Source organism: Cyprinodon variegatus, unplaced genomic scaffold, assembly GCF_000732505.1.
Source record: "Cyprinodon variegatus isolate N-32 unplaced genomic scaffold, C_variegatus-1.0 Scaffold502, whole genome shotgun sequence".
Classification (NCBI taxonomy): Eukaryota; Metazoa; Chordata; class Actinopteri; order Cyprinodontiformes; family Cyprinodontidae; genus Cyprinodon; species Cyprinodon variegatus.
In genome coordinates, this window is record NW_015150955.1 from 242,767 (window position 1) to 255,411 (window position 12,645).

The 12,645-nt window shown below is 38.2% G+C and overlaps 1 protein-coding gene across 1 annotated transcript in view; it reads left to right on the forward strand.

Annotated features, from left to right (window-relative positions):
- The first annotated feature begins 4,952 nt into the window (after positions 1-4,952).
- dnmbp (dynamin binding protein) overlaps positions 4,953-12,645 on the forward strand; it is a 36,169-nt gene continuing 28,476 nt past the window's right edge. The window contains exons 1-2 of the mRNA XM_015390497.1: positions 4,953-5,025; positions 5,136-7,343. Of these exons, the coding sequence (XP_015245983.1) occupies positions 4,953-5,025; positions 5,136-7,343 (2,281 nt within the window). The remainder of the gene's footprint in view (positions 5,026-5,135; positions 7,344-12,645) is intronic.

Here is a 12,645-nt window from a genome sequence, read left to right on the forward strand (position 1 = left end):
AAATGTTAAAAGGATTCATTTTTCTTTATAGTTTAGTTTTTCTGTAGCCAACCCTCATAAAAATGTTTAAACGAACTTTAAAAAAATCATCTTTATAGAAGGAGCATAATCTCAAACAGACAAATATGGAAAATCCTACGATTTGATTGGCATAATTTTTACTCTGTGGGAAAATGCCCCACCTTATGAAAAATAAATATTATGACAAAATTATCAGTGGCAGACCAGGTCCTGAAATATTTGTGTAACAGGGATTTGCAACCAGTGGCTTCATTGTCTTATGTGTTTTTTTTTAAATCCTCCACAAAGTCAATTTTTATGTAAAATATGTGAGTTATGTTATGGCAGTTTTTTGTTTGTGCAGCTTGGAGTCCACAACACATTTTCCAAGTGGAACAATAAATTCTGTCGTAATTATAATATAGCCATAAATGTTTTTATATAAGAAAAATTTATGTTTTTGATCCGAAGATAAGAAAAAAGACCAGTTACAGCAGTTCATCTGTTCTCAGGCAGTTTATTTTTAGACTGTCCTCTACAGAATAGCCTTCATGGGTCATGATGTTCAAGTCACTTTTAGGTCATTAGGCTGCAAACATGATTTATTTATTTACACATGGTCAAAACTGTTTTATTCCTTGAGGGCAACGCAGTTGTTCCCATATATCACCACATATTGAAAGAAATCAACTCATATCAATAAGCTGGGTTAAATATTTTTACTTGTTTGCTTTTTTCCCCTATTTCTTTAAAAAATAGGTAATAAAATGAAAAAAAAAAAATATATATATATATATATATATTTCTAATATTCATTTTTAGTATTTATAAAACATAAAAATTGTACGTTATTCTGTTAATAATGCAGATAACTTTGTCAGTATCCATGACGTCCTGTACTTTAGGATGTAACTATAATGGGAGGCTTATTTCTCTTCTCTTTTTCTTGTTCTCTATTTGAACATGAGAAAGAAAAGAACATGTGCCAAGTATTTATTTATCTTTAAAGTAAGGAAATAACAAGAAAGTGAACTTGACAATATTTATGTTCAGACTTCTTAATGCCATCATGCACAGTGAGACAGGTGGTTAAAAAGAACCTGTTGGAGAGCTAGAGCATTTCTAAATTGAGGTCATACTACTGTATAAAGAATGATTTTTAATTTATTGCTTTTAGACATCTTTCTTATCTATGCTAGAAAGTGTAGAGGGAGTTTTATCTCCATGGTTTGATGTGCTTTTGAAGTTTATTTACGTTCTTAACATTCCCTATATTATTTTTACCTTTTAAAGTACTTTCTCCTGTTTTGAATTGCATTATGTTAGTCGGTGGTTGATTTTTCCTTTTTTTTTAAACATAATCCCTGTGTCCCCCCTTTTTTCTCTTTAAATAAAAAGGGCTTTTATGGGATATTCTTAAAAACCTGCTGATTTGTAGTTCGTGTTCCGCTCTGCAGAGGCTGTACAGTGGATTTAGGTGTTTCAGGGAAGAGATAAGTCTGAAGAGTACAACATAATAACTCTCAAAGACTGGATTCATGCACCCATAGTAAAATAGCAGATCAGTTAAAATGTTCATTTACCAAATTCTCCACTAGATGGCCATCAAAGACCAAACACTGTTTGCTCAGTCTTTCACTGACTAATCCTTCCTTCTGACAATTCCTCTATTCTCACCTGCTTTGCAATTCTTTCCTGTGCTGCTCTCAGTCATTCTTTGCTGAAGTCAAGAGATTCAGTATGGCAGTGAAAATGGTTAGTTTAGTCTTTTGAATTGACTAAAAGTAGCTACAAGCAGTAGATAAAGCACTCAGCATTAATTTATGATTTTAAATGGTAGATTTTAAACTTCAAAACATTCTTCATGACGGTTGCTGTGGCAACTTTAAGAGTTATTCAACATGTTAAGTAAGTTACATTATGTAAAATGTATTTTACTATGAACATTTCCATGCCTCTCAACAAATCCACATTGATTAAAGCTCATTATCTTCTCTTAAACCTCTTTAAAACTGAACTTGTCTTTCAGGCCAAACTGAATCTATATCTTTTGCTCCATTAAAGGTAGTTCGCAACTTTGGTGACTTAAATAGTAACCCCTTAGGTTTTATCATATTGCTTTCTATGGTCAATATCATGCAGTCTATCATCGGCTGCTGACTGTGCTATGAAAACACTGCAGGTCTGGTATTCAAAAAGACTGAAAGAACAAATGTCACCCCTCTCGTTGAGCTCCAAGAGCTGCACTTAAACATCTGCATTAAATGCAAGTCACTAATCCTACAAGGAACTGCTCCCAAAAAAACTTCTTTCATGAATAGGCTGACTAAGGATTTTGGCAAACTGTGCCTACAGCAAGCGTAGAAAAGCCAGACTGCTGGTAATCATGCCCTGTTTCCACAATGGTGGACTGATCAACTAAAGACTTTCAGAATGGTGACATCTCTGTCCTTCAAGAGACTCCTACCCTACCATCTAACCTGTGCTTCCCTACCCCCTCTAAAACCCATTTTTTAAAGTCGTTGACATAATAACACTTGCCATATCAGGAGATCCATTGGGAAGGATGATTATTGTCCATCCAGTTCCATTTCCTGTAGTTCCACTGGCTTATTTCCAGCTTCTGGTCCAGACACAATGGGAGGTGGAGCCATGGTTCTTTGGAATGTGACCCCAGTGACTTCCCTCTGACCAAACAACATTCTTATGATCCCTCACTCCCATTAAGCCAAATAAAAAGCTATTAAAATACCTTGAAAAAGGATTATTTCTTGGATACCCTGATAACATTAGCAAACCTTTGGAGACATGCCATGTTGTAAGTTAACCAGTGAAAACCGACCAACCAAGAATTACATATAGACTACCTTGACTTTAAGCACGATTTTTCACCACTGTCGTTTTAAGGCATATTTCATGCAATAAGATGAATCTTCCAAGCAAAAAAATCTGTCAAGGTATTTTACTTATTTTATAACAGTGGCTATTTATTTTGTAGAATGAAGGACTTACTTTTTGCATGGGGCTCATTGTTAATACTGAGGAATGCCATACTCTTTAACATTTAAAGCTTAGGGTTATTTACAATTCCCTCCTAGCCGGGCTTTCAAAAGCAGAATGCAAAATTAAAATATGAATTCCAAACAAAAAACAGAAAAACTTCCTAAATTATGTCAAGGAGATCTATTCTATGACTTTCCCGTGTCATGAAAAGATCAGTAATGCACACCATGGATGGGTCACAGAGAACAGACAACCATGCACATGAACACACTTAGATCTGGGAAATGTTAGGGGGACCATTTAACCTGAGAGTCAGAATAATTTAGGAGAACCCATGTATGCACGTGGAAAACATACAAGTTTCTGCTTGGTAAATTAAATCAAAAGTTGTAAGCTAGCAATTCTTTGAGGGGTTCAGAGGTTTATTAGAGGAATTTAGTTAACAATCAGCATCATAAAAAGTAATGATCAGATTAGATGTGTGAAGAGGTCTATTCTAACTCTATAGGAGTTCATGATAATCAGTGTTTAAAGATCATTTCACTCTCAACTATTTGCAATTGTTTTAAATACACATTGCGATCTGTATGTATAGGTGTTGTATTTTACCTTTCTTTTAATTGTGTTTTGTGTTTTTTTAGTTCTGAATTTGTAACTACCTTGCATACTGCCTCTTGGCCAGATTGTCATTCTAAATTAGAGTTTTTCCCTAAAAATAAAGAAATGAAGAAAATAATGAAGCTTTACAAGAACAATTTGGGGGACTATATATAATGAAAACTGTTATGCATGAATTACACAAATTTAAACAAATTGAAAGACTGGAAAAAGACAGAGTTGGAAAAAAGCCATTTGCAATTTTCTACAACCCATTTGAAAGAAATAGATTTTGTCTGATGAGATTAAGATAGAACTTTTTTATTTGAGGGGTGTGGGTTCCTCAAACTGCTTTGTGGCTGCTCCACACCCACCTGTAGACATTGAAACACAAAATCGCATCAGGATGATTTTCAAAAGAATGACAGGGGACTTAGAGATTATAGTAAAAAGAGTGGAGCTGTTCACAGAATGATTCCTATAAAGAAAACTAATAGAAGGTGCTGGTGTCTGTACCGACACCAGCATCAAATTAAAGCCAGCACCTTTATATAAAACTGTTTAGATGAAAGTAGTCATTAGTTAGAATTCTTGAAAAATGAAATTTATAGACACTCTTAATCTCATTGAACTGAAATGTTTCCAAAGAGCTACAAAAACCTCAGAGTAATACAAATTAACCTCAGTTTGTCAAGATTATATTTAGGAAAAGAATAATTATGGGCTGCACGGTGATGCAGTGGGTAGCACAGTTGCCTTGCAACAAGAGGATTCTGTGTTCAATTACTGGCCCGGTGTCTTTCTGCATCTTCTCCCCGTGCAAAAATAGGTTCTCTCCTGGTACTCCAGCTTCCTCCCATAGCCCTAAAACATGACTGTTAGGTAAATGGCTTCTCTAAATTGTCATATGTTTGAGTGTGTTTGTGCATGGTTGTGGGTTTTGTGAGTCTCTGGGTTGTCTTGCGACAGACTGGCAACCTGCCCAGGGTGTTCCAGCTTCTTGCCCATGCCGGAGATAGGCACCGGCCCCACTGCGACCCTAAAAAGACTATGCGGGAGAAAATGGATGGATAAATGATAATGACTAAAAACAACCCCATTAAAGCTTGTCATTGTTATGTGACATAACTAGGGTTGGACATAATTTCAATCATTTGAAGCACTGAACTCACTGATATTTCCTTCATTAAAATTCTGCCACACATTCATTTGCTACTGCACAGACACTCGATTGAGCTCAGATTCTTCTTTGCTGTTTTTTTGGCAGCTTATTTCATTTAGTGGACTGGTTATTGAAACAAAAAAAACAAAAAAATCACATTATAAATTGAAACAAGTCCAGGAAAACTGCAATGCTTATCCTGGTTCCATTTGAGTTTCGATTCTCTGTGCAAACCCCTAGAAACAACGTTGAAACCTTTAGCAGTATGAACCCTTTTCCAAAGCACTGTATCACAGTAGATGTTTCTTGATCAATATATCATTTGATTGCGTTCATATTTATAGATTAACCTCTACTCTTTGTTTATCTCTAGGTGATGTCGTTGTGGGAGAGACTGGAGGGCCCAAGACCCATGGAGATTCCTGGCAACGAGGCTGCAACGCTTGGGGTCTCCGTGGTCTCTTTCCTGTGTCATGTGTAAAGGAGCTGAACCTCTCTGGGCGATCGAGGCAGCTATCAGACCGTTCAGCTCAGGCTCATGCTTCAGAGCTCCCATCTTATGCATTAGGCCAGGCCCGGGCTCTTATGAACCTCCATGCGCAGCTCAATGAAGAGCTTGACTTCCGTGAGGGTGACTTGATCATCATCACAGGACTTCCTGAGCCAGGCTGGTTTCAGGGCGAATTAGATGGCCAGAGGGGCATATTTCCTGAAGGGTTTGTTGAACTTCTGGGTCCTCTACGGTCTCCTCAAGTCCCAGACGAAGATGGCCAGTATTTAAATGAAGACACTCACCAAGTAATTTACAAGGATGCTTATGTTGCTGGAGAAGGTACTGAAGAGGAAGTTATGGAAGAGGAGGAGGTTTTTCTTGATAAAGAACAAGAACAACAGCAGGAAATTATCTTAGAGGAAGAGCATGAGGAGGAGGAGGATGAGGATGGTCTGTATGGAGTTGCACTATATGAGTTTCGGGCCATAGAGCCCGGTGAATTGGACTTTAATGTGGGAGATCGCATTCGTATTGTGAACACTTTGGAAGACGGTTGGTTGGAAGGGGAACTGCGAGGGCAACGTGGAATTTTTCCTCATCTTTTCATTAAAATGAAAGAAAATGAACAGAAAACTATAGAGGAAAGAAATGAAGAAGAGAAAGAGAATGGAGGCACTGAAGAAACCTCGATCCATATAATTTCCAATAGATCAGAAAATCCATCTGAGTTTGCGGTTTATGAGGATCATACTGTTTGGGACTTGGACTACTTTGAGAGGACGGATGAGCAAAGTTTCCTACATGAATATAACAATGCTGGAGCTCAGACTAATACAAAGGAGCAGAATGAAGTGAGCAAAAGACCTCCTTCACAGCCGCATAGACCTGTCCAGCCACCTCACAGGCCTCCTGAGAGACCCAGATCTATCCCTCCGCCAAGGCCTAGACTACCTCCTCGGCTCAGCCTACCTCCACATCGTTCTGGGCAACAGGTTACACCTAAGTCCGATTGGAATCAGGCTGACTATAAAAACAGTAACCGCAGACCATTACAACCAAAACGATCTCAGAGTCTTAATAGCTGTCAGCCTGGTTGGTCAAAAGACAAGATGTATCTCCAAAGAGTGCCAGCAGATATTAACTCAACTAATAATAAAACTCCTTGTCTTGGCCAAACATTGCATGCAACTATAGAAAGTCATAAACAACAAAGACTCACTTGCATTGAGAGTATTAGCGATTCTGACATAAACCAGAGTGAGGTTGTACCCTCAAATTCCAATAAGACTCAAGGTCCTAATGGAATACTCCCGACATCCATCACCTTGGAATCTCTGGAAACATCAGCCTGTGATCTAGAATCTAAGCTGTCGCAGCAGCTTTATGAGTTTGAGAAAAGCTTGACTACTTCTTATTGTGACACCAATATGAGTTCTGCTTCTTTTAGAGATACTTCACCCCCAGCTGATCTAAACCAGCAATCCAGAGTCTCCCGGCACTTTTCCATCCTGGGCTACAGCAACGAAAATGACATCATCCAAGGCTCCTCCAGCCTTTCAAACTCTGCAACTTCTTCATTGGAAAGACGCAGAACCCTTCGGCCACCCCCTCCCCGTCCTCGAGTCCAGCGCCCACCACCCCCGTCTGGGTACAGACCAACTCGTCCTGCTCCACGTCCCCCTCCTCGCTCAATGAGACAAAATGCCCCCTATCCACCATGTGGCCCCAGAACAAACAGCCCCACCTCTTACGCCTTTGACGAAACCGCCACCAATGACCCAGATGAGGTGCAGCCGGACCCCACAGCGGCCCATGAACATGAAACCCCACACGATACAGAGCAAAACCTGAACAGAGAGATGGAGGCAGAAAGTGAGAGACAGAAGGACAGGGAGGAAAGCTACCAGGCACTAATGCGGCTCCAGGAGGTGGAACATGATATGGAGGAATATGCTCAGACTGCAGAGGAACTAAGAGTAATGTTGGAGGAGGATGAAGATGAGGCAGCACGAATGCAGACCTTGGAGAATCTGGAGTTCTGCAACTACATGTTGGAGACTCTGGCCTTGGAGCAGCAGCACCTGCAAGGTAAGACTGCATGGTGGTTTAAGAGTAAAGGAAGGATCAGGACATTTTTTAATCAAGCATTTCACTTTCTTTTATTTAAATCCCTTTATGTTGAATTTAAACTTAAAGAAAATACTTGATTATCAATGCTCAATCGAGTATTTACAACACAAAAATGCAAAAGGGTACACCCTAATCTCACATGTAGATCTATCTTATTTCACATAATGGGATATATCAGTCTGTCAGCTGAATAGCAAAAGAAATGTTCAAATGAAAATGTGTTAAATTTAATTTTAGTTTATGGTATTTTCACTACTACCTGCAGGTGAATTTAAGGTTGTTAAAGGGAAAACAATATAGCAATAGAAAGAATCTGAAAATAAGACACTGGTACTTAACAGGTTTCCTCTTCGAGTTATTTTGAGCAAATTCCACTGTTTAGGTACAAAAATGGACAGAAGCTGGCAATGGTCAGAGAATGGTTTTGATCCCTTTTAATAAAAAAAATTATTAAATACACATTTTTGATGCTTCAAATGTTCCTCAGTAATTATCATCTGTGTACAGTGGTTATCAACTAATATATAGTAGAGCATAGGTCTTCAACAGGGGGTCCGCGACCCCTAGGGGGTCCACAGAGGTACTGCATGGGGGTCGCGAAAGTTTTGGCTGATTAGACTTTTATTTTACATTCCCCCCTGCAATTTTTTCCACCAATTGAAATGTCTTTAAATACACATTAACAGGAATTCAACACACTGCAGTCAACAGATAAATGGAGGCAGAAGTTGTCTTTCAGTCATCAATGCACACATTTAGCGACACACAGGAGCTCTTTCAAGCTGGGCACCGTTTCATTCGCAACACCTGTCCCATCAACAAGGAATCCATATCAGAATCAGAGATACTTTAATAATCCCAGGGTGAAATTACTTTCGTTACATTACTCCATATGTAATAGAGTGACTATAGGACCAGTTTGATATAACACAATTTCATACAATATATATCATTCGGGGGTCCCCGCTCCATTTTATCACCAGTTTGGGGGTCCTGGGCCTGGAAAATGTTGAAGACCCTTGTAGTAGAATAATGGCTTTATCTGATAATGTAAACATTTTCTCAAGGTATCAGTTCTGGATTTATAAAGTGTATCTGCTAAAGTGTTCTGGTTCTATATTATCACATATTCTCACAAAGTCACATGTGAAGCTAAGAACTGTTAGCCATCCTCAGTTTAAAAATATCAAAAAGCTCTAAATAATATAATGCCAAGCAATGAAATATAATATGTTATATTGCCATGCCATGCTTTTCATTTGCGATATTTGGCTTCTTCATTCTATTTAATGTTTAAAAAATTTTCTTTATTAAAATTTCTCTGTTGGTCTAGATCTTAGTATATTGTTTGACACGGGAAGGCAACGTTTGTCCTCAAGTGCCACTGACCTGCAGCTTTGCCATGCATTCCTGCACCCTTGCTGCAACGTACCTGAAACAAAAGACCAAATTACTTGGTAAGTTTAGCAGAGGCCTGGTCATTAAATATTTATTTGTTTCGGGTGTTTTGAAGAAGGGATGCATGCAAAAGCTGCAGGACAGTGGCACTCGAGGACAGACATTATGGCTCAAATAATGGCTGCAATGATATTGTTTATTGGAGCAGTTTTCACAACCTCTAAAATTAGTGACAAACTAATCCAAATTTTTATTTAGAAATATGTAATAAAACAGTCCTATCTGATAGATTTCATGTCAGTTCCAATGCAATATGGTGCAATTTAAATACACTTTATAATGCGAAAAAGCAAAAGGTTTTCTATCAAAATAAGCCAAATTGACTGTATTGAGTCATTAGTCTTGAAATAGTAGGTTAAAGTAGTGCACTTGTGTTCTGAGAAGCGTGCAAGTATCTGGTTCGTTTCCCAGAGCCCACCAATCTGGGTTCCTTAGCAAAATCCTTAACCCCACACTGCTCTCCGGGCTCCACACAATGGAAGCCCACTGCTCGCCAAGGGGATGGGTCAAATGCAAGAATGAATTCCGTCACCTGAGGGAGCACGGAGTGATGAGGGAGAAACCTCCTACAGAATCCGGATCAGCATGAATGGCCATCATGCGCAACCAAATACAAGTTAGGGAGGAAAGAAAAGGCACTTAAAGAAATACTTACTGCAGGAGTAATTTTTATATTAAAGAAAAAGTTCAATATAAGTCATTTTTACAGTAACTCTGTTAGTGAGGGTAACACAGCGTAACATTTACACTCCAAACTAGTTGAGCTATTTATTGGTTAGAATGAGGGGACATATTCTCTCTCTGCATGCATGCAGATACACATGCATTTAGCTGCAGCTGTTGTAATGGCAAAGACACAGCTTCTTTTGAATTGAATCCTTTTTAACTCCATTATCATGAAAACAGTAAAAGTGTAACATTTTCAATTTCACATACATTTCTTGAATTACAAAATAAAGTGTTCTAGAGCTGGGTAAAAAAATCAATTTAATCGATTTTGGATCGATTCCTTTACATTTTTGCAAAATCGATGTCTAGAGAATGAGATTAATTAGTTTTATAGTGACGTGTGTGACGTTGTCATTCAAATGAGCGGGAAAGATGCACCAAAGATGACTTCAAGCCAGACAGCTGCAAATATAGCCGTTAGGTTGACTGAAGACATTAACAAATGGGGGCTGACCAGCAACCACCCTGTAGTTGTTACAGAAAACGCTGCAAATATGGTTTGTGCATTGAAGATAATGCAGCTCATGCATGTCTGCTGTGTCCCTGCTGTGTCACGTCTGCTTGCTCGAGTGAGGCTTCACTTTTTCACTTTTCACAAACAATTTTGCGCTTTTGAGACAGTTTTGTTCACATCTCAAGTTTAAACTGTCTGATTTACAAGTTTGTGCTTTGTGTTTAATGTGACAGGAAAAATTAAAGTACATGAGTATTTGAAACACAGTTGACCCACTTTCATTATTGTAAAAATAGATCAAATCGAAATTAATCTATTTAGAACTGTATGAATCAAAATCGAATCGATTCAGGACTTTTGCGAATATACCCAGCCCTAAAGTGTTGTTTGGGAGACTGATTTAACTAAATGTATAAATATCGTGGGATGATAAAAATACGTCCTGTCTTTCCAGGTTTACTCACCAACATTGAGCTTTCATAACAAAATACCTTAAAGGCAGGAACTGGTCACGTTAGATAGGAATGCATTTAATAATCAGTCATACACATACCTCAGATTCCATTCATTTATCTCACCACAAAGATCTTTGTGGCCCTTTTTTTTACCAGAGTAAAACCCATATCCAGTCTCCTGTCTTCTTTGATGTCTTTGCAACCCTGTTAGATGTGGAAATATGTTAAAGATTTTGTTAGGATTTGCAAACTGTGAAGTGTTTGAACTGTTAATTCAGACACAGAAGCTTGGAGTCTACAGCTTGTAGCAGGGAAAACAGACTTTGCTTTTCCTTTCATATTCAGTGATCACAGGTGTGTACATATCAACAAATCTCCCCTGAGCTTGGTTGGAAAAACTTGTTGCACTACATCCACAATACCTCAGCACACATTCACTTGCATTCAGAGTGATTTTCCGTGCCTTACTGTAATAGGCCAGGGTGTGTTTCTTTCATATGTGACGTCTGAGGTACAATGGATGTGCATTGTCATAAAGCAGAGAGTAACTCAAACTGCACCCTGCCTATCACATACCCTGTAGTTCAAAGTTCTAAAAAGAGCTGAAAGGGTTGGGATAATTTGCTTTTGGTAGACAAAAAATACTTTCTAAGGGTTAGATCCATGCAGTTCTTTAAAAAAAATAACTTTTATAGTCTGTGAAACCATATCCATTTATGAATGACATTGTACTCCTATTGTTTTTATATGTTTTAGCTTGGAATATTATAGTTGAAGTACTTCCTAGGTTCAGAAAGATCAAAGGTGGGTCTAGTTAATTTTTAACAGTAGCTTTTATTATACTCAGTTTAATAAGACCTATTTGATTGAAATTGACACATATATTAAAGAAAATGTTCTTTTTGTGTAAAGTTGTTTTCATTTTTTTAATTGGATAATTCTTGAATGATTAATGGACATAGTGGTTCGTCAATCAATTTTGTAGGGGCTTAAAGATGCATCCAGCTGACGAGATGAGAAAATGCACAATATTGGGTTCACAAGAATATCAGCAAAATTCGGAAAAACAAATTGCAGAAGTCCACCTAAAGCATCATCTGCGCAGTCAGTTCATAAAGATTATGATCCTGCTTTAAAATATTCCACGGTTGGAGGTGCACAGACTCCCATATGTGCAGATAGTCATATGTTGCATGAGTATATAATATATATATATATAATAAAATATATGTATTTTTTTGTCTGTTTCTTGTGTTTCTATGTGTGAATTGTGAATGTGTGTGTGAATTGTGTACTACTACTGCACAAAAATTGCCCATACTGGGACGAATAAAAGCTACTAAACTGATCCTGCCAGCGGTGCGCTGTCACTGGCAATCCAGCAGTAGCTGCCTCAGGCCCGGTCGCCATTTGGGGGTGTTTGTGATGGCTGAAAGTAGATGTTAGTGTTTTTCAGGTATATTGTACAAACTGCAGACAGCAGGATAATAAAAGCGAACATATTTTGCCGGCAGGTTTCAATGTTTAGGTTGATTGAGGCATTAATAAACTGTCAGTGGAGTGATCATAGAAATCTGCATTAACAGTGCTGTGTCTGTCTCCCTGCCAGCTCCCAGATCAGCTTCTCTGATTGGTTGATGTGGTTGGTCGGTCAAAAACTGAATTTTTTCCAACTCCACAATCTGCTGCTTGTGAAATTTTTAACATTTGAGCAAAGTTTCCAGGGTAAACAAAAAAGGGCATACAATTCTTTTTCAGTAAAGGCTGTACAATGCAAGGCCGTAAGCATTGTCATCTGTAGACAATTCATTACAGGAAGGACAGGTGAGGTTTGACCCTAGGATCTGTTAGATTTTAAAACAAATTTAAAAGCTGCATTGCACTAGTAAGACTGGGTAGAGACTTTTAGATTAGTGCTGCTGAAAACCTCTGAAGAGGTTGCTACATTATGTGTTTTTATTGGCTAAGAATTAGCCAGTCACGATGTATTGAAAGATCTTACAAACTGTTCACATCTTCTCTGCTTACCCATGACTCTGCCTTATTGATGATTTGAAAGCAGTGGAGGCTTCCTCAGTGCTTCAGTGATGTCTTGAATTCTGATGTTTATGAACTACCCAACTCTAATGTTGAGCTACTTTGCAAGAACGATAGTATAGTATGT